This window comes from Plutella xylostella, chromosome Z, assembly GCF_932276165.1.
Source record: "Plutella xylostella chromosome Z, ilPluXylo3.1, whole genome shotgun sequence".
Classification (NCBI taxonomy): Eukaryota; Metazoa; Arthropoda; class Insecta; order Lepidoptera; family Plutellidae; genus Plutella; species Plutella xylostella.
The window spans coordinates 13,132,361-13,156,381 of NC_064012.1; the positions used below are offsets into that span (position 1 = coordinate 13,132,361).

Consider the following 24,021-nt stretch of genomic DNA (forward strand, 5'->3'; position numbering starts at 1 on the left):
CTGTTTACGACTGATTTTCGGACGTGCCGCCATAATTTAGTTAGAAGGTTTCTCATTCGTCAAGAATAGAAAGATATCTTAAAGGGATAGTTAGTAGTAGCAGGCTTTTGTGTTCTGGGTTATTTTTTATAGATGGCTAATGTGTTAATGAGTGTGTTGACACTCCAGCCATGGTGTGACCCTTATTAGCAGGTCTCTATTTGGAGCCGTCCTTTGGATCGGCAGCTTTGGGTCGCGCTCCCTCGTCACTGGTTCCCTCACTAGAGCCGAGCATGTCATGCTTACCTGGCTTAGCTTTTTAAGAGACTCGGGCTCGTGTACGCTTGGTGGTTGAAGATTGGGAGTCGGGGGTTAAGAAGAGCGCTTGGATCGTTCGATCCACTCTACAAACCCCCTCCTCTAGTTTCCCGCAGAGCCAGCTGGGGATCTGGAGTCAGGGGGAGATACCTCGGAATGTTCAGCAGCCAACTCCTCCAGCACTGTGGTGTACGGCAACCTCATCTTGGATGAAATGCCTACCACTCCTTCTGCATCAGGATGACTTGATCAGAGAGCGAGAACCCAATTCTCGCGGTGTTAATCATCACCAGTATCTTACCCTTCACTAGAACTTTGAGTCTAGCCTCCGTTGGGCTGTAAGAGCCGTTGATGGCAGCATCAACATATTTCTTTGAATCTTCCATGAGTTCAGCCAGGGTCTTAGACATCATCTTCCTTTTGTCCTTTGGTTTAGGCAGCAATATAGACATCTCCAAGTTTAGTATGATCGCCACTTCTCGGAGCGGCTCCACGAACGCACCAGTCATGGGGATGAGACTAGGGAAGATGGTATGCTGCATCAGCAGTGGTGTCTCCTTGAATAGCTTTGACACCAGCTTCCCGGGAATGTTGTCATTATCACTGAAGCGGTGTGGCAGTTAAAGGCCTGTGCAGCCTAGACAGTGTCAGGTCACTGGTCTGCAGCGTTCTAGTGGATGTGTCGACCTTTAGCTGCAACACTCGTCGTGCAGTCTCTTCACACCGCAGCATAGCCTTCTTCACATTTTTCCCTCTCTCCAGGAACACGACGATGATGCAAAGTCAAAGTTAAATGTTTTTATTCATCGTATAAATATAAAATTTTCTGATGAACGTCAATTTTTACAAACTACTCTCCGTTCGGATAAGCGGCTCTTTCTGTGCGAATTTATTAGTAAACTGCACACATGTTAACATGATTACTTTGCCATAAGTTTTCTGCGTAAACTATCAATACTTTTAAACTCAGCATAAGCGCCGCTTTGCAGCTAGCAGCTAAAGCCTACTCCACACTCTCTGGAGTGGTTTTGTCTCTGGTCTCGACCAAACTATTGACGAGACGAGAGCAGCCCTCCACACTTGCGCGCTCTTCTCTCGTAGTCGCTACGTTCATTGACATAATATTATATTTACTACAGAGCCAACCGCTCAAGAAAATGGCACCCTAGCGCTGGCCCCATATCCGTCATAATTTTGTTTGAATTAGGGCCAGCGCACGGTTGTCATTTTCTTTAAGCAAAATATTCATGATAAAAATGCAGACGGGCGCATCCTTTCTTTTAAAATCAAAGTCTACGTCTCTTGTAGTTTTGTCGGTTTGAGTCCGGAGCGCGCTTAACACCGCAGTGTGCCGTAATGTCCGGCAGAGTAGGCCAGCGGTTGACCGATTATCTGCGCCTATTACTGTGCTGCGGCGCTATACACTCATTTCATTATACTACGTAGCATGGGAGTATAAAGATTTTTGCGTATAAATAATTTTGTTATTTGTATAAATAATGGTTTATTGAAATTCTATTAAGTGTATACCATAAGTGTACCCAAAGGTTGTAAGCGGACAGGGAGATTCCCCAATTCAATTTGTTTGTTATTCACCGTTTATAATTATTTTCCATTTACCCCACGGCTAAGACGATTATTCTTGAAATAAAGTTATTCGTGCATTAAGTTTCCTGTTGCTTCACTCTTATTCTTAATAAGTCTAACTTAACAAAAATGAAAATAATCATCTGTTATTGTTTGAAAGTACAGCTCTCCGTTTAGTATATTCCTTCAAAATTAACTGCTCCTTCAACATCTGTGAGTATTAGTTCTCCTATGTATATCGTATGATCTTGGTTTTATTATCCTTGGAAATGGTTTCCTTTTTGATTTACCTTCCATGCACGGACCACATTCATTTTGCTTAGGGAAGTTAACGGTATAATTAATTCCTTACTTGTATTTATTTTCTAACATTTGTATACATGTATAATATATAAAACTTAAAATAATAACCGTCATGGCTATGGCAAGGACTTTATTAAAAGTCCTTTGGCTATGGTAGTGAGTATTGACAATAAACTGTCACTGTCACTGCTGTTATAATGGCAAGAAATTTTAATTCAGACTATAATCGTAAATATTAAGTAACTTGTAACTTGTTAATAATTTAGAGCTGCTGTTTTCATATGAAATTAAACATACTTAGGCACATCCAAAGATTTTATTACTATTATCCATGAGTCGTAAGACGTCATCGGGCGGGACATCCGTACCCTCCATGACAACGAAGGCGCCGCCGCCGTCGGCCGACGCAACGCCATCCTATGGTGAGAAACCTCTCAAGAAGCGGCGACTGAAGACGTACTGTCCACCATCGACAAGCACCTCCCACACACACTTCTACGTGCCGTCTCCGAAGGGAGCCGAGCCGGAATGGCAACGTGTATCACGCAGGGAGTTCCATCAGCAAGGCGATACGACATCGCGCTCCGAAGATACGGTCTGTGCCCCACCAGCACCCGCGCGCTCTGCGAAAAAGCAGCTTGAAGCGCTGTTGCGTAAGGAGTTGGATTCGAAGCCGTTATGTTAGTAGCAAATGATATCATTTCTTTTGTCATTTGTGGTGTTATCCCACGTCGACGGGATCAAAGATGGATTGTGATAGGGGTAGGAAGGCTAGCTGCCTTAATTATACGTTAAGATGCATACATGCCTACATAAAATAGGTTACGATGTTGTTTGGTGTTTAACGTTTGGATTGTTTCTTTCTACCACGTGTTGTGCAACCGGCATTGGCGCTGCCGAGGCTAGGGCAGCAAGATCCCCACACGAATTTAGAATTGTTTTTCTTTTGATAATTAATTTATGTATGCTAATTTAGGTATGTAGGCAGAAGTAAAAGTGGGTGACACCTTATTGACTAAGTACTTGGAGTATCCCCGAATTGGCAATGAAAGTTAACGTCGGCCGCCCCCGTCTAACAAACAAAGATCCCACTTTCCCACGTGTGCGTCCCACATACTGATATTTTAATGCATTTTTGTTATTAAGTACTGAGGTACGATTTGTCCTTACTTATTTACATATGTATAGATGCCATCATTAAGTATGAAACGAAACGTTAAGTATGAAATACTAAGAAACACTGTGTTTGTTATAAGATTCTTTGATTCTGTTTATCAATTAGATTACAATTATAAATGAAACAAACAAATTTATAATCAAAAACTTACATTAAAATATGTATATATATTTTTACAAATTAAAGTGACGCAATTTTGTTGCATCTCATCCCACCCAAAGGTACCCATGGCACTGGCTGCATTTCCTCTTTTTATAGCCAGGCATAACCTTTGGGTGAGGTACCAGGCAGCGTCGGTCTTGTCCGCGGTCTACCATTCTCCGCATTTCTATTTACTTTTTGGCAATGGCTACATAATAAGAAGGCCGACATAATAGAATTTTATAAATTTTGGTTCCATTACTTCTTTCCAAAACATGTCGTCTTTTTCAATTATTTCGGCTTTTATTTTATTATTTCCGTACCACACCGCAAGTAAACACTGCTGTTTTTTACTCATATGCAACTGCCCTTTCACTTGGAATTACCAGTCAAAGTTTTTATTTATCACTACTTCTCCATTGTTGAATAAGTTCTTTCCTGTTTGGATTGCGTTCCAAGTAATAGGTACATATTTTTTTCGTCTCCGTAAAACAACAAAAAGTATCTGCACGATCTATCTATCCACTGTCCCTCCTGGCGGCTGAGGAGCAGCATCCTCTCCGCTCTCCTCCCCCACTACAGATATACTTCTGTGCCAGAAGTCATAGGTGTTTCTTCAGGCCCGCGCTGCTGCCCGCTCACACTCTCCGCTCCTTCTCCTACTGCGCCAAACTCCGCACTCGAGTCGCCCACTCCGCTTGTCCCCTCTCTAGCAATGCCATTAGAGACTTGTACTCCGCATTGACTAGCTTCTTTGGGAAGGCCAAGCCCTTTACGAACCGGTATGTCGTTTCCACCAACGCCATCAGCAGCAAGGCTCTCCTCTTAAGCCCTGCTGCATCGTTGTCCTGTTCGCTATGCAGAACTGTAGGTACAAAGTGGCTCTTGAATATTTGCCATTCTTGACAGGCGTGGTTGAAATTTAGGTTACCACCCCACCGAATTTACTTGTGCTTGAATTCATAATTTATAAGTGAATATATGCTATATTTATTAATTCACTATTTACACTCCGCGTGGGATGCCATTCTCGTCGCTTATGTGATATTTTAGGGAATAATACCTACACAAGTTCGTTGTAGCCATTCTTGTATTCGGTAATAGTCAAACTAGAAGTATAAACAAACGTTCTACCAAAAAGGACAAAACCAGGCCAGGCAGCGTTGGTCTTGTCTACCATTCTCTGCCCAATTTCCTTAATAGAGAATATATTTATTTATTTTTTAGATTTTATTATCACTCCACAGACTTTATGTCCGTGCCTTTTTGAGAGATCAATATATTGTGAGAGTTTGGTTGTTTTTTATATTTATTTGGTTGGCACCATGAACTAAAATTTTATGAGATCTGATCCAACGCGAGAGAAGCGGGCGCTTTATCGACTGACCTACCACCGCTCCACCCGACTGAGCTACCACCGGTGGCCTGATGTTTCTATATCTATTTCTATTTAAATTTTGGCAATGTCTACATAGTCCGGATCACGAATTGGCTGATTTCTTGTGTGTCTTGGATCTGCCAATTCGGGCAGAAGGCATATATCGTCTTTTTCAATGATTTCGGTTTTTATTTGATTATATCCGTACCACACCGCTAGTAAACACTCCTGTGTTTTAATCATATATGCAACTGCCCTTGCACTTGGAAGTACCAAGTTTTAATTTATCACTACTTCTCCATTTAAAAAAAATATATAAATGCATCTTGTTTTTTTCTTTCCATATATAATAGAAGGCGATGCTGCCACTCATAAAATATTAAAATAATGCTTTTCAGTGGGAGGGGGCGAGTGTGAAGGAGCAAAGGCTACGGACGCAGGGCGACTGATAAGATCAGCGGCTTGGCTGGTGCAGGGCGGATCGGCGCCGCTGCAGACGCAGCGCCTTCGGGAGATGCTGCTAGACTACTGCCAGCTATCTGCCGGCGGATTCGTATCCTTGCTTTATGATGAACAGTTACGGTCACCAAAAACAACCCTACTATAGTTTGAGCACGAGGAGTGAGCGTGCCTTAGCTAAAGCGAAGGTGCCTTAGAATTAGGATTAGCAACTACTCAATAATGAATATTGTTGTTTGTCTCAGCTTCAGCGGTCAAAACCTGCTGTCATAGTTTTCTCCACACGGATAAAGAAAAGAAAACGGAAGAATATATAAAAAATATGTGCCATTTCGTTATTGAAAAGATTATACACTCATGAGTAATGAAATAGTTCCAGTGTCAATAGCACCAAATTAAATCTAAATTAAATGTTTGTAAAAATTTTAGTAATTTGGTGTCAACATATAGTAAATGGAGATTTTTCAAATTGTAAAACGAATATTCCTACAAGATGTGTTCAGATGATGGGTGAGCTGGAAGAAGTGTGCGTAGTACTGCAGTACCTCTCAGAGCGGCAGGGCCAGGACGGGGCGGAGCTGCGGGCGCCCCTGGAGTGTCTCATCACCCTCATAGGATGCCCCGTGCGACTTGCACTGGCCTCCGACATCCTCACACACTTCGAATCTTTCACGGCTTACTTCACCTTCCTTGGTGAGTCTAACCTTCAATCCCGCTTGTTAGAAATACATTATATGCACTCTAATTGGCTACCAAAGTACTAGATTAGTTATGAAGGGGCTTGATGGTTGAGGTTTTTGTCATCATAAATCTTCTGGTAAACATAGATGCGACGGCGGATTAGCCCGCCTCTTGCAAACCTTTAGATTTATCATTACTTATTATTTGTAAGTCAAATGAGTAGGTTCTAGGTACACTAGGCTAGTGCCAAGGGCCGCCAGTAGTCACGTCGTAGTGGACCAATGGGGACGTGCCAGGAGGTCCTACTCCCCATATAGCTTTGTGGAGCACACGTGAGCTCAGCCAAGGCCGGGTCACCAAGCCCCGAGCTCGAGTGCACAGGCCTTTCACCGCCATATTGTTGACGGGTCAAGAAAAGTTATGAATACATTTTTATGTGCATAAAACTAATTGTGCTCAATTTCTAAACACTCAGACCCCTTATAAATTATGGATCAGGAAAAAATTGTTTTGTGCAAAAAAAAATGATTTAAATTAATCTAGAATATTTTCGATTTTTTGGATACGTTTGGTCTTACACTATTTTCGCCATAATGTTAATGAAATTGTCGTTTCTTTTCGGCTTTTTTCTTATATTTTTTATCATTTTCTTGTTTTTTTCAATAGATTATGAATACTGTTATTCATAATCTATTGAAAAAAACAAGAAAATGATACTAATAAACTCTTTTGGAGTGGATCGGTTTAAATAGATACCTTATACTAAGTATCTAGTGACGTGTAGCGCAACTAGTTTTCGGTCTCATTTTACAAATTTTCCCTAAATTTTATGCTGTGAGCATTGTTCGTGTAAGCTCTATCTATCTATGTATCTCTCCAGAACTACTTAGCAAAATAGTTTTTTGTTCGATCTCATGTCTTTCCTCCCGTGACTTTTGTATGCTTTGCAAAAAATGCGATTTCATTTCATCAAAAACATTTTCGGGTACGTCTGGTCTTAGACTATTTTCTCCATAATTTTTACTAATTATCTTCTTTCTTGCAAGTCGTTGGAAATTGTCGTTTCTGTTCGGCTTTTTTTCTTATAATTTTTCGGCTTCTTCTCGTTTTTTAGCCTGTGGATGATTTTTGTTATTTTTTTCCATCATTACATTGACTGGGTTTCGCTTTGTGTTGAAGGAAATCGCAGATGCAAAACAACGTGATTGGTATCCTCGGTGAGTGCAAAAGTTAACTCGTTTCCCTCCGACAATTTTATCGATTATACTGTAGAAGCGTTCTACTATATTGCTGTCCACATTTTGGACTTCATCACGACCCATCACGTCCCCACTGCTGGGGCACGGGTCTCCTTCCAATGAAGGAAGAGTTTTAGGCCTAGTCCACCACGCTGGCCTAGTGCGGGTTGGTGGACCCCAACACAAGCAAGCTTGTGCTGAGAGAGTTGTCAGGTAAGTGGGCAACCCGACTGTCAGATGTTTTCAAGCTGCCCGAAGGCCTCTGACTAGGCTTAACGACTGCTGCCGAAGCAGCAACCGCGACCCACGGCTTAACGTGCCGTCCGAAGCACGGAAGCGTCCAGGAAAGCACCACTAGAAATTGGTCACCCATCCAATGGCTGACCATGCCAGTTGTTGCTTAACCTCAGTGATCAGTTACGACCACTGAGGCCCGCTCGACTACGGACGCTTCATTTTGGACTAAGGCCCGGGTCTCCTATTTACTCCGTAGGTCGCGTCAAGTGTCACCGCCGTAGGCCGCGTCACAATGCTCATTATGTCTACGCGCCAACGTCGACGTGTGAGGGAGACCGCATCAGTACATTTCTATAGTGAGCATCATGACGCGGCCTACGGCGTGACGCTGGACGCGATCTACGGCGTAAATAGGAGACCCAGGCCTAAGCTAGGTGAAAGCCCTGCCAAACTGTTACAATAAAATATATTTTTTTGCCATAATGAGCTGGTAAAAATGTCTGAGTGCACACCTTCCCAGCATGTCTTTTTTGGGACAAAATGAAAAAAAAAATTCTCGGTGTATATAGGTAAAACACAAAACATATTACATGATTCAGTCGTATCTGTTGTGGCCTCCAATGTGACCACAGTGGCCTCCAGCTCGTCCTGTGGGAAGTCCCCGGAGAGAGCATATCCGATGAAGAATGGGAGTGTTCGTCATCAACAGTGCTAATGCTTGGGAAACTGAAATAAAAATGATAGTTGTAAGCGTTAACTTTGAAATTTAGTCAGAATAGTACCTACCTTTATTTTGATTTCCAAAAACATGCAAGTGGATTGTTTGTAAACATTGAGTATGGATCACAAAGCAAATACATAGTAGAGCTGCCATATTTCGTTTTCTATATAGGATGAGATGAAGCCACTAATCGGGGTTGAAGGCAGAGGTGCGCGGGGGTGCGGGACGCGAACTCCATCTTAGTTCAAGTAGATGAACTTTTATGTAAAGCTCAGGTTAACGCCATCTAAGTTCAAGTAGAAAAAACCGGCCAAGTGCGAGTCGGGCTCGCGCACAAAGGGTTCCGTAGCAGCAAATCAAAATTACAGTTAAATCAACCTATCTCAAAAACTATAAGAGATACTTTGATCAAACCAAAAATCGTTGAAAGAGTTAATTAGCATGCATCACCTCTATTTTTTTTAGAATTTTATACCCCGTAGTTATAAAAATAGAGGGGGGGGGACATACTTTTTACGACTTTGAGAGCTGATATCTCAAAAACCGTTCACTTTAAGAAAAATGTTTTTTAGAAAACTTTATATCATTTTAAAAGACCTTTCCATTGATACCCCACACGGGTATGTACATCGAAAAAAAAAATTTCATCCCTCAGTTACATGTATGGGGGGCCCCACCCCCAATTCTTTTTTTTACTATTTAGTGTCATATTTTTGTAGCGGTTCATACAACACATATTCCCATCAAATTTCATCACTGTAGTACTTATAGTTTCCGAGTAAATCGGCTGTGACAGACGGACAGACGGACAGACGGACAGACGGACATGACGAAACTATAAGGGTTCCGTTTTTGCCATTTTGGCTACGGAACCCTAAAAGTAGCCTCTGTGGTTATACATTGCGTAGCTCATATGATATCTGAAGGCCAAAGAAGAATAAATGACGCAATGTATTTCAAATTTATTTGTCATTGCGAACTGGTAGACAGGGACGGACTAAGGCATAATATAAAATGGGGCGCTAAATGGTCAGAATTAAATACAGTATGAGAAAAGGGAAACATGAAAAAAATATTTTAATATGTTTTGTTCATTAAATAGTTACCTATTTAACAGTTAACTTTTTTATTATTTATATATTAACACTTATTGTTAATTAAATGGACAGTACTCACTATCGTTATAACTCAATAGTTTTACTCGAAGTCGAGTAAAAATCTACGTATGGACCGCAAAACTCAGCTCAAAAAACAGCTCGAAGGCTCGCGCCGAGCCGGCCCGATGGAATTAAATGAAAGTAATTTTCGTCGAACCTTCTCGAAGCCGCTCGAAATATGTGTATGTGAATACTAAACGACGCGCCCCACTCGATAAATCAAAGCTGAATGGGTGGACGAAAGTCCATGCCATGGGTTATATTATACTCGACAGTTTAGCTCGATCGAGTAATACCGTATGTGAGTACGGACCAAAACACCAGATGGCGGGATCGACAGATCAACATGCCCTCCAAACACGGAATCGTTTTCATTTCGGATATTCAGGTGATTAAAATCAGGTATAATATTAATCACCTGTAAAAAGAACAGTCTTATTAAAATGATGTCGCTTTGTGACTGTTGTGTTTGGAAGTAGCAATATGCCTGAATCTAATATTTATACAGGGTGTCCCAAAAGTCAACGTCATCCCTTAAAGGGCTGATAGGTCAGCTCATGAGAGGCCAGAAAATCACAATATGACCTTAGTAAAAACTCGATAATTTTCGAGATATTGACACTTTTATAAATTTGCTGAAAATCGACACCTTGGATCAGTTTTTTGCGTGCCACCGGTACAAAAATCCATATTGTTAGAATTTGTTTGGTGTTGTATCACCCTGTATAGCCCTGCTATTGATCGCAGTCAAAAAAAATATCGAGTAATGCTGTATGTTTAAAAAAAACACGGTTTTCAAAGTCATAAAAGGTAATAGTATTTTTTTATAAACAACTTTGACTCTACATACTGTAAAAAAAATATACCACGCAAACCTGGCACCTTATTTGAAAAGATTGCTCATTTAATGCAGTTTCCAAAATGGTATAAAACGTTGCTTTTGTTTCAATTAACAAAAAAGTTATTGCTATTTTAGTACAAAACGACCTCGATGTAAAATTGTTTGAAGGAAATTTATCTGACTGAATTTATTAAGGGTAGGTCATGTTGGAATGAGTAAAAGTAAAATAGGTGGTGTGGCCGGGAGTGGGAAAAGAGACAACGTTGTCACAGAATAAAAAAAAAAGTATTATGAGTATCTTTCTCGTAAAAAGTGGACTATAGCAACTCCACATTCCCCATAAATGTAGCGCATGGTAACGTACATTCCTGAGTAGTGCTAATGTGTGATATTGTACAAGTAAAACGCTTACACATGTTCATTGTACACCCACAGTATCTAAAAAAGGGACAGATCAGTTTGTCATTAATATTACCTCTAATTACTTGTTATTTATTTTAAAGTTATTGTTAAACAAAACCAAACTCTCAAAATTATGATTATGACCATTAATGAGTATTATTTTTTGCTGATTATGTACTAAATATAATAATGTGGTGTTATAATTTTCAAAAATAAGAATAAAAGTCAATAAATGTTTGTTTTTTTTTTACATAAGGTGTAAAAAACGCAAAATATGTTTTATAAGAGTTTGGTAAGTTTTTTCTTAGCTATTTTTGCGTCATCTATGTTGTCACGGCTGACCCCATCACCTATTTTACTTTTACTCATTCCAACATGACTTACCCTTAATAAATTCAGTCAGATAAATTTCCTTCAAACAATTTTACATCGAGGTCGTTTTGTACTAAAATAGCAATAACTTTTTTGTTAATTGAAACAAAAGTAACGTTCCATACCATTTTGGAAACTGCATTAAATGAGCAATCTTTTCAAATAAGGTGCCACGTTTGCGTGGTATATTTTTTTTACAGTATGTAGAGTCGAAGTTGTTTATAAAAAAATACGATTACCTTTTATGACTTTGAAAACCGTGTTTTTTTTAAACATACAGCATTATTCGATATTTTTTTTGACTGCGATCAATAGCAGGGCTATACAGGGTGATGCAACACCAAACAAATTCTAACAATATGGATTTTTGTACCGGCGGCACGCAAAAAACTGATCCAAGGTGTCGATTTTCAGCAAATTTATAAAAGTGTCAATATCACGAAAATTATCGAGTTTTTACTAAGGTCATATTGTGATTTTCTGGCCTCTCATGAGCTGACCTATCAGCCCTTTAAGGGATGACGTTGACTTTTGGGACACCCTGTATATTTCTCTATAATTTCTTTGGAGAGGTGTGTGATATGATTAAATAAAGGTGTCTGTTCTTGGATATGTGCATTTAGTGAATGGAGCCAATCCTCATTTATGGCTGATAATCATAATCACGACGCACCCACACACTCCCATGTCGCCGCCATTGTTGTGCCTCAGTGTTTAGTTAGCGAGATTCCTTCCGCCTTTTTTCAACATCGATGGTTTTAGTAATTAATTTAAGTTAGCTTTTCTTGTGATGGAATGTTAGGGTAAACGCCTTCTCTTATTTTTTTCAAACCTTATTTTCGTGTTTAGTAGGTATGTCTTCCGCATTAAAATGTGGAGAACATACTTTGCTGTATTTTGTTGGACTCAGCCTGTGGATTAATTTAATTCATTACTGCTTCAATGCAGTGTCAGGAAATCTAAAAAAAAACTAAATATTTAATTCATAATAAACATGACGCCCCCTATTTTTTATTTTTTTTTTATCCGGCGGCATCTGGCCTGAGTACATCCCTTACTAGCATTTCTATTTTGACACTAGATGGCGCTTCCAGCAATTTAGAATGTTCTAGAAGTAAAATAAAATATAATTTAAAATATTACTACGCGTGAAAATATACTTTTCTTTCGTCCACAAATCTTCTATCATCACTGTAGCTCTTACATCCAACAATGCAACAACTTCATTTTGATCGAGAAACACGTAAAATAAAATCATTTCAAGACTCAACTGTACCGCTCAAGCTCGGGACCTGTCACGCACTGATGTCAGCACCCCAAGCGTGGAGTAACTGAACTACAGACCGTGTGACGACAGGTCGAACTTGGCTACGTCACGGCTACGTTGCTTACAACAGCTCTACTATGTATTTGCTTTGTGGTATGGATGGTCTGGAGACGAAATAGGCAGACGTTCCCCTCTGCCGGGGTAGTGGGCCGGAAAGGCCCACCGATTTATAAAAACTAGTTGCAGTCTCAATTTTCACTAGACTCAATCTAGTCGTCAAAGCGTTCGTTTCGTGTAAAATTATTTGTTTACATACTAAAGACAGCTTCATTGCCACAGACCTGTATTTGAGTAGACAACGCAAGTGCATGTACTTCGCGTGTAAAAAGGGAGTGAAATTATCTTCCTTTAGCGCAGTGTCATTAGGGACGTTCCTAAACTAAATCGTTCAAGTGACGTGGTTGACGTGACAGTAGGTATAAAAAAAAAGGCACGCTTGGTTTCTATACAAGGAATGAGACAAGCGTTGTCTATTCAAATACAGGTGTGTTCATTGCATAGAATATTCGGATTTCCGGATTTCATCACAGATTTGATCGCCTTAGGTCATGGTTTATTGTTATTATCCGTTGCCTAGCAACCAATGTCAGAAAAATTCCATAGTGATGTAGCAGTATGTATAGTCGTTTGCAATAGAATCCAACAATCATGTAAACAAATATGGCGGACTGACATTGACAGCGTATTGTTTATGCCCATAGTGATGTCATAGTGTTCTAATTAGATTAAATATATAATCCATTGACTATAAAATAAAACTGATTATATATAAAAAAAGTGTTTATTAAAACAAATTTAAATCTTCGTCTTCGTCATCATCACTATCAGAAGTGTCGCCGGTGACCTTAATTATAAATGGAACCACTATGTCATCGCTTGCCGTGTCTAAAATGCCGTCGAGCTTTTTCATTTCTTCCTCTTCCTTTTTTCGTTTTGGTTAATTATATTAAGCTCTTGAATTTTTTTTAAATTGTATTCACATAATATTAAATTAAATTAATTTATTAAATTAAAAATAAAAGATAACTTCAGATTACGAACAACACTAACTTTTCAATGACTTATAGAGTTCGATGAGTAAAAAACTAAGATGACAGCTTGTCAAATACTTCGAATTTTTTACGTTGCAAATGTTTTAACAAATTTAACTTATAAATACAAGTTAAATCGTGTTGAAGATAATGTGAAAACAATGGTGCGTTCGTTGAAATCAGACTATGTTCATAAATTGATCGAAAATGTATGTGATTACGGAGTAATCGTGACAATTTGGTTTGTTTACATGATTGTTGGATTCTATTGCAAACTACTATAAATATATGTGCTTATCGACAAGAAGGTCACAGTTAAAGGAGGTTACACATAGTTGATTATATTTTTCATAAAATTGCTCTGATATACGAGATATTACAAAAGTGGTGAACGTAAGCCGACAGGGTTGACTAGGGGGTCATTCTGAAAATTTTTTGGTCATCGCTTTCAGGAAATATAAGATGTGAAAATCCAACCAAGTTTCTTTGCAGCAGAAAAACCATTTAAGTCGTATAGCAAAAAAATTTTTTAGTTTGACAAGTAAATCATATGGTTAACTTTTTTTGGAAGCATATCATTTACATTCTATATTTTAAGAAAAAAAAAAATAATAAGTTATAGAAATAAACGCTTCAATATGTGAATCATTCATAATTTGATATTTTTTTGGGGACATCTCACACACGGTCATCCGAGCCCAAGCTAGGTAGAACCTGTGTTATGGGTGTCGGACAGCTGATATATCTACACAAATAATAGATAGATACAGTATATTGAATATATAAACGACAACCAGACACAAGGCAAACACAAATGCTCAACACAGAATTATTTGCCCAGGGCGGGATTCGAACCCGCGGCCCTCAGCTTCAGAAGCAGGTTCACTACCGCCTTAGCTACGGTGCCGATTTTCAACACAATGTCATGATCTCGAATTCATCGATAACGCTTATCGATAATTGTTACATCCATGGCAAGAAAGGATGACGACACTGTGTTCATAATTAAATATCTCTTCACGTAACCCTTATTACTAGGAATTAAAACTCATAATGACATGTCCCATGAGACATAATCAAGGTAAACGGTAAAATTTCCCCCCGCAAAAATTGGCAGACTTTTTTGTATCAAGAAAGATAGCTATGACGCTTCCCGAGGGTACACCCGAGTCCGCGTTGTTCTATGTTTGAAAATAATTAAACAATTTGGTAGTCATCATTTTCTCCGCATTTCGTGTAAATGCATTTACACACTGCCGATCTCATACACATTATTATTTTCATATTCAGACACGGTTTGTTATCTACAATAGCAGAAGTTCCTGATAGTGCAGTTATTTTCTTAAATAACCGCTTACTCCAGCATTTATCGGTTATGACATCAGTAATCAGTTTGCCAGGGAATTTCGTATCAGGCGCTAAAGCTACGAGTTTGTTGCAAAAATTCCGAAGCAGATGATTCCGGCATTCTATCTTCTCTTTCGTTCAATAAATTTTAGAACACAATTATTTAATATTGATATTTTTATCTAAATGAACTTAGAATTATGATTTTAATTACTTATTTACAAGTCTATATTACTAATCACTTATAATAATAGTATTTACAAATCTTATTTTAATTACCAGTAAATTAGGTTAGGTACTATTCATTTAAAATAGTATTTACAAACCTAATAACAATTAGATATTATAACATGTAAAACAAAAAATTAATGTCATTCTTAAAAAAAAACTTACAAATAATTTAATACATGTAACGAAACGCTGCTAACGGTACCGAATTAAAAGTTAACCGGGCATCGCCCGTCTACCCTCGCATCGTCAAATAACGTCAAATAAATATTGGTAGAAGACTCCACGAGTCACGACTCCGCGACTGGACATTCCATCCAACCATATATTTCCAATCCAAAATATTTCTTTGCAATTTTGCACAAGACATTCTTACAGTCTCCTTCCGCTCGTTTTACTTGTTGCGGTTGACCGGTTGCGGCATGGGTGCGGCACGGTGCCCGCGTCTTCAGGCGACGGCGTCCTCTACGCAGTTTTTTTAAATTGTTTCTCAGTAAGTACGTCTAGCGACTGTACACAATGAAAAACTGAAAACACAACAGAGGCGCAGGTCGGCGGATAACAAAATAAAACTACAGGCACAGATTCACCTTACTAGCAGCCAACTATAAATTTACTTCCTCAATAATATCTCATGTCTCTTTAACGGGTGGTCTAGATTGGTCTTGGCCAGCACGGACAGTGGCCCAAATTGCCAGTATATTGGATCGTGGTTATCACCACTATTTACCCCGTCGTTATCACAACCTTTTAACCATCGAATTATTACTCCACGAAAATGATGAATATGAATTTGGAATACAGGATAAAATGCGATACAACTCTGTTAATTGTATGTTCTCCTGGTACTGAAATCTTCTCTACGGGGTTTTCAGGTTGGAAAATGGGACCGTAAAGCGCATGCGTTCACTTCGGAACAGAAGCGCCCTCTTACAACAAAACATAGGCAAGCAAAGCAAAACAGCTCTTGCAAAAGGCGGCTATTTTAAAATTCCGAGCGGTGGTGGCGTAATGGATAAGGGCTCGTCCTCTCAATCGAGAGGCCGTGGGTTCAAATCCTGGCTCTTACGGTGATGGAAAACATCGTGAGGAAACCTGCACATCGAGATTCTAGATGTGTATCCTAAGTGCATTGTACTTATTCCAAAACGGCGATATGGTTCGCAACCTATCACGTGAGTACAAAATGGGCTGCGAAAAGTGGGTGGCTCGCTTGTGCCTCTGACTACCCCTTTCAGGGATTACAGTGGTGAGTGCATATACAGGGTGTTGCAAAAATTGAACATTCTGTGTAAAAAGTATCGGGACTGGATCAATAAAACACAAAATGTTTGTTATTCATCGAATTTTATTTTAATACCTTCAAAGTATGCTCTTTTAGAATCGATACACATATGCCAAATTATAACTTCAAAATTCGCGTTTTTTTTTATCTTTTCCATAGAAACTATGTTGGTCACGTGACTTTTTACTATGGAGAATTACATTTTTTTTCGCGTATTTTTAAATTCTGATTTCATTTTCGTGCTTAGATATACTATGCTACACGTACACATGTAGGTTTCGGCTTAGTATACCCTCAAACATTTGTATACAGGGTGGCCCAAAGAGTGACGTCCAAAGGAAAATGTTTGATTCCTTAGGTCAAGGGGTAGCCAAATCACCCCCATGTATGTTCAGCAATTTTTAGTAGTTTAGGAGTTATGATTTTTTTTCCTAATTTTCTACGAAAATCGACCTCAGTGGATTAATTATGTCTTATTATTTTTTTGGATAGCTTTTTTAAAGTATTTTTTATTTTTGTGTCATCCTCTTAAGTTGTTCTTTTAACTATAAAAGTTTCAGCTTCCTAGCTGTAATGTAAGTTAGTTATTTTTTTATCGAAAGTTCGAATTATATCATCGAGCTAGACTGTTCTGAACTTTCAAGTTGAAATTAAAAATTGAAAAAGATATTCTCATGGTCCCTTATTAATTTTAAAAACTCCGCAAGGTTCCAAAATTACAAAAAAATAAAAATAAACTATTGCTTAATGGGGTATTATTTGGAGAAAAAAGCCTTCAAAGGTACCTGGGTGGAAATTACCTAATTAGTAAATTGTTTCAGATAGTTGAAATATTCCTGTTATGTCATTACTAAGGACTAATTTAGATAGAAAATGTATCAAATTAAAGGGAAAATTAAATTATTTTCTTTTTTTTAAATTTAAGTTACATTTTTTAATGTAAATTCCTAGTAAAATGTTTTAGTGTGAGTAATAAGATTGATGAGATAATTTTATTATTAATAGTAAGTAAATAAACTTTAATAATTATTTTACACATTTACTCACAATAAATTTTCAAAATGGCGACCTCCCATAGCAATACACAACCTACATCGTACGCAAGAAATTTTCTTTAAGTCGCCTATACGCTTCTCTGTTTCATTCAGATGTAACTTTTTGACAGATGTCACATTTTTGAGAAAAGGTACTTTTTTACATGTTTAACCTTTTGACAAATGTCATATTTTTTACATTTGTCACTTTTTAGGGTTCCGTAGCCAAAATGGCAAAAACGGAACCCTTATAGTTTCGTCATGTCCGTCTGTCCGTCTGTCCGTCTGTCCGTCTGTCCGTCTGTCACAGCCGATTTACTCGGAAACTATAAGTACTACAGTGATGAAATTTGATGGGAATATGTGTTGTATGAACCGCTACAAAAATATGACACTAAATAGTAAAAAAAAGAATTGGGGGTGGGGCCCCCCATACATGTAACTGAGGGATGAAATTTTTTTTTTCGATGTACATACCCGTGTGGGGTATCAATGGAAAGGTCTTTTAAAATGATATAAAGTTTTCTAAAAAACATTTTTCTTAAAGTGAACGGTTTTTGAGATATCAGCTCTCAAAGTCGTAAAAAGTATGTCCCCCCCCCTCTATTTTTATAACTACGGGGTATAAAATTCTAAAAAAAATAGAGGTGATGCATGCTAATTAACTCTTTCAACGATTTTTGGTTTGATCAAAGTATCTCTTATAGTTTTTGAGATAGGTTGATTTAACTGTAATTTTGCTGCTACGGAACCCTTTGTGCGCGAGCCCGACTCGCACTTGGCCGGTTTTTTGACTTAAAGAAAATTTCTTGCGTAGATGTAGGTTTGTATATTGCTATGGGAGGTCGCCATTTTGAAAATTTATTGTGAGTAAATGTGTAAAATAATTATTAGAGTTTATTTACTTATTATTAATAAAAAAAAATTCTCATAAATCTTACTACTCAGACTAAAACATTTTTCTAAGAATTTACATTCAAAAATGTAACGTAAATTTAAAAAAAGTAAATAATTTAATTTTCCCTTTAATTTGATACATTTTCTAACTTAATTAGTCCTTAGTAATGACATATCAGGAATATTTCAACTTTCTGAAACAATTTACTAATTAGGTAATTTCCACCCAGGTACCTTTGAAGGCTTTTTTCTGCAAATAATACCCTATTAAGCAATAGTTTATTTTTATTTTTATGTAATTTTGGAACCTTGCGGAGTTTTTAAAATTAATAAGGGACCATGAGAATATCTTTTTCAATTTTTAATTTCAACTTGAAAATTCAGAACAGTCTAGCTCGATGATATAATTCGAACTTTCGATAAAAAATAACTAACTTGCATTACAGCTAGGAAGCTGAAACTTTTATAGTTAAAAGAACCACTTAAGAGGATGACAAAAACATAAAAAATGCTTTAAAAAAGTTATCCAAAAAATAATAAAACATAATTAATCCACTGAGGTCGATTTTCGTAGAAAATTAGGAAAAAAAATCATAACTCCTAAACTACTAAAAATTTCTGAACATACATGGGGGTGATTTGGCTACCCCTTGACCTAAGGAATCAAACATTTTCCTTTGGACGTCACTCTTTGGGCCACCCTGTATATTATATTATTTTTATGTAAAATCACAAATAATTGGTATTTTTATGTAAAATCATTAAAATTTCATAATGCCGAACATTTATGAAGTATCTTATTTAGGTATATTTTTAAATTGATACTTGGACGACAGGGGCGCTTCTCTGACATTCATTTGGAACCTTGTCGCACTAGCTGCTACAGGACTGATAGATGTAGGAGATAGCAGAAAAGGGATACTGAAGAAAGATAATGTAGCAGGTTTCTTTTTTTACGGTTCAGCCTTTGCATACCTAGAGTTTTATTTTACATTAACGATTATTACTTCATGGTTTGGTATTTTCACACTTATTGGGCAAATATTTTGGCTTTGATGTTAACATCCTGTATATATTATATTATTTTTCCTCTTAAGAGTCAGATATTACAACGGTCAGATACATTTTATCTGGGGAATAAAATTGTGATGGTGTCACGTGCGAATGTTTTCTTTGTGATAGCAAGTTTCATATAGTATTGTATAGGTACGCTGGTTGCATTGCGTACCAGGATAACATGAACCATGCCGATGAAAACTGAAATAATGTATGACGATCTTGCTGCATTACTCTATCATTGATTATTTATTACGCTTTCAATCTATTCCATGACGTCACGATACTACTTGTCTTCTGCAGTGCAAGAGAGATGCAGTAATCAATCATATACGCATGCGTGAGCTAATCAGCAGGCTCCGTACCATTCATGTGTTCCCAGTATTAATAGGTAACTGAGCCATCCCGCATGCCAGGACCTCGACAGCACAAATAACAACAATTGTAAAAGGATTTAAAACACCTCAGTAATTTTGAATTTTTCAGTTTTCTGGTCGAGTAAAATGAATTACTTTACGACTTCGCGAAAAATTGTTTACTTTCGTCACATTAGACGTAACTTTTAGCCGTAGGTAACTTGCCGTTTAAATTACGAATTTTAAAAAGACGTAGAAGAATAGTTTATTTATAAATATGAGCTGAGTCACATCCTTTTGCTATACTTACCACTTTTGCAATATCCTGTACCCTGTATTAACATTCGAACATTCTTGCGAATCAGTGATTTAACGAATGGTGTTGTTGTAACTGACAAATAATAATTTACCTGGATTTAAATACTTGTTTTTATCTCTCATGTTTATTGGTTTTCTGCTAATCGCATAGCTTTTAACAAACATACAGAGATGTTTCGCTATGGAACGTACTGGGAACACATGGAAGTACAAGAGAGCGGTGGATGGATGCTGTAGCCACGCCCACACCTGCAACTACAGGGGGGTAGGAGGGGCTGCGCGTAGGGAGCCTATGAATGGCCTAGGATCCCTGTATTGTATACAGATAACCACCAATCTACATCACACGAAAATTACGTGTTCAAACAACCAGGACCCCATATTTTTAAGGATATTTTACACTTTAGAAAAGTCTCGAAAATAACTTGACTGAACAAAGTTAAAATATCTATTAATTGACATTACATAATAATATGCAATATAGATAATATTATCTTACCGTTTCTTTAAACATTTCTACACTCCAAGTTAAGTAACCGTCTCATAATGACGAGTAAATGTATTTGCGGTAGAGTGCGTTTATTTATTTATACTTTTATTGCACAATATACAGAAGTAAATATGTACAATGAGGTGGACTTAATGCTAGAAGCATGCGTTTCTTTTCATGATTGTTATTATTTTAGGATTAGGTAAGTAGAGAGTGAAATAATAATGTATAATTCATGTATTCATATCTTTTTATTGACTGTCAGTGTCACAAAGTAATCTTTAGTATTACGTATGTACAGGCCAGTGCTTTACTTGTAAAGCCGAGCCTGGCCCCGCTCGTGGTTCGCCTCGCCACGCGCTGTGTAAACAACCGCGCTCGGCGCGGCTCGGCAAAGTTCGCACGATCCATCACTTGTCGGTTTTTTCGATACAGATCAAAGGCGCGCGCCATCAGCTTCTCGGCTTGTGTTTTCTTTTATCCATATTGAAGAACGAACAAGCGGACAGGTCGGTTCAACAGCGCGATGTGTAGCCGCCACGGACGGCTCGGCTGGCGTAGGGTCGTGCTATCCCGCATCGTTTAAACGAGCAGGCTTGCGTCCGTATTTAGCCGAGCCGCATCTCCACGGACGGCTCGGCTCGCGTAGGATCGGGCTAGCCCGCGTCGTTTAATCGCGCCTTAATAAGGAGGTTTTACCTTTTTAACACCCCCCGCAATGTAAACACCCTGTACTGTAATGTATTTGTTATAATTTTATGTGAACTTATTCCTAGTTCTAATTATGCTGTGTACACCTAGTTTGGATTATAATAACATAAATTTTAAGTGTTCTGGAGACGCTTGAAGGCAGCTTTACCGGTGCAGGTCTGGCGCGGGTGAAAGCTGCAGCAAGCCAGAATCTGGCGCATGGCTTCATGCCTTACCGTCCCCGGCTTTAGGTACCTTTTTAGAAAATGACACCTTGCGAATATCGGTGGCATTAAGGTTGGGGTGCGATGTTGGTAAACCGCAGAAATGCATTTATGGAGCATGGGAGCAAACGACCACCACGGCCTGAGCTGCGGCAGGTACGCTGGCAGGTTCCCCGACACCACGCTAATGACATCATGCAAAGGGCTTTGGTCTCAGCCAACATTCTCAACATCTTGGGGCATCTCAATATATATTATTTAGATTTTTTATTTTATTTTGTTTTTAAGTAGGTATTTAATTAATTTCATACATTGTTAAAACACAAAAATATGATTTCTTTAGTTCTATATATATATTTTAGGTGGTATGCAGCGCCGCAACACACTGTGTGCTTTTGCACTTAGACTGGATCAGCTCCGTTGAGAGTGTTGCTACGAATGCGCTGCAGCTATAATGCAACGGCCAACGAGTCTATTAAAGGACAAGGTTCATCTGTAGATGGAATCAATACATGATAACTTTCGATTTCGTGCGGAACAGAGACAGCTAGCAGATGCTGTCTGCTAGCTAGAGATCTCCACCGGATCCATGCGTTCCTAGTACACCCGGAGCGTTCTCTGTGATGGCGGCCCGGGGGAGCAATGACCTGAGCTCCCCGAGCCTTGATTCTGTATTACATAATTATACAGCATTTATGTAATACGAAAAATGATTTCAATTTTGCATACCCCTTTGAAAGATTTTATTCATGTGGGAAAATTAATAGAGCAAGCTGAATGATTGATTATTTAATTACGACGAAAGGGTTATTTTAACAACTTAAAAAATCCTCATTTCCAGAAATTCCTGACTCAGGAAAAAACAATTATCAACGGAAATGACGTAGACGTACTGAAAATACTGAAATCAAGCTTGAGGACACATTCGGGTTCCCATCTGAAAAGACACCTGGAAAATTCGAATTTCTTGTCTAATCTCTATAGACCGGAATCACAAAGGTGCTGGGACAACATTAATAATTGTAAGAGTGTTCTGGAGACGCTTGAAGGCAGCGTTACCGGTGCTGGTCTGGCGCGGGTTAAAGCTGCAGCAAGCCAGAATCTGGCGCATGGCTTCATGCCTTACCGTCCTCGGCTTTAGGTACCTTGTTAGACAATGACACCTTGCAAATAGCGGTGGCATCAAGGTTCATGTGCGATGTTGGTGAACCGCACATATACATTTGCCGCTTCCCACGTGCAACACACAGTGCAGGACCTCCTGCCATCTGGATCCCACCTGGGATCCGCAGCTGAAAGTGCCGCTAGGGCAAAACATGCGAAATATTGCCTACTTGAACAAAATTACATCTTGTTCCGTTTTCCGTGGAAACGACCGGAGTTTGGGGCACAGAGCCAAAGCGTTTCGTGTCCATTATTAGTAAACGCCTCAAAGATCGCGGTCTCGACAACCGCATCGGATCGTACCTGGCAAGGAATCTCACTCGCCATCCAACGCGGTAATGGAGCTAGGGTGATGGACTGACTGGAACCTTTGGGATTTATGGGATGATTATTATGAGGATTCACGATTAGATAGATATAAAATAATCTTTATTTGCACACCGCAAAACAAAACATAAATCTAAATTAAAGGTTTTATGGGACGTAACATTTGCTTTAAATTTTACACACAGGCTGGAGGACACTTTTAGTATCGTATACCAATATTTTTTTTATGTTTTAATTCATTGGCTTGAGTCAGGATTATTTTTGTAATAGATTGTATTTTGGTAATCCAAGTATTTTTTTTAAGACGTGTCGTATGTTGCAAATAGGTGATAATCGTCCTTATGTGAGCTTGTAATCTATCCTTATGTTAAGACACCTTATAACTTTCAGTCATTGGCTTATATTCGTATTTCCACACTTATAATTTTTTTAGGATTAATCTCCAAAATCAATACACATTATTTTTTTTCCTTGTCCCACCCATAGACCAATCCCCAAACGTCACTTGTTTTTTTTTATAACCGAGTTACGTCTTAAAATATCATTCTTATTTCAACAATCTCATCGAACCTAACACGTAGATCTTGGCTTTCATTCAACAATCTGAAGGTACAGCCGTCTAATTAGGGCATGCAATACCGGGGTCCCGGGATCCCGCTACGGACAAAATTTACGCTTTTCTCAATACCGGTATTGAATGTTAATACCGGTATTGAAGTAATACCGGAATTGGACTTTTTCAGGCTATAAATAAAGCTATTATGATTTAGTTAGCTTTGTGTTCCTATATACTACAAAGCCCACTTGTTACCAACCGTTTAATGCAGTTTTCAGACGTTGAAAATCTACTGTTGTCCATGCGTAAACGAACACCGAATGTAAAAAATAATAATATTTATAGTATAAGTGTAGTATAGTGTATATAAGTATAACAATCTATTTTATTGCTTTTTCTTGTTTAATTTGGCCCTATAGACCTTTTAACACAAAATATGGCATTTATTACAATGAAGTCTAATACAGGTATTAATACCGGAATCCCGGTATTGAGTTATACCAGAACTCAATACCGGTATTGAAAATGTATCCGGTATTGCATGCCCTACGTCTAATGGAAAACGACCACAGTCATGATTTTGTAAATTTTGACCGGTTCCCCGGTTTTCTAAACATAGACGTACTGTTCATATTAGCTTTTTCAATAAATAGGCGGTACGAAGTCTTCTGGAAGATGGGCAAGTGCTATGCAGCGTTTT

At 38.3% G+C, this 24,021-nt stretch overlaps 1 protein-coding gene across 1 annotated transcript in view; it reads left to right on the forward strand.

Annotated features, from left to right (window-relative positions):
- The first annotated feature begins 2,027 nt into the window (after positions 1-2,027).
- Positions 2,028-24,021, forward strand: part of LOC105388275 — a 251,699-nt gene continuing 229,705 nt past the window's right edge. Inside the window, exons 1-3 of the mRNA XM_011559157.3 lie at positions 2,028-2,867; positions 5,282-5,436; positions 5,846-6,035. Of these exons, the coding sequence (XP_011557459.3) occupies positions 2,519-2,867; positions 5,282-5,436; positions 5,846-6,035 (694 nt within the window). The 5' untranslated portion in view covers positions 2,028-2,518. The remainder of the gene's footprint in view (positions 2,868-5,281; positions 5,437-5,845; positions 6,036-24,021) is intronic.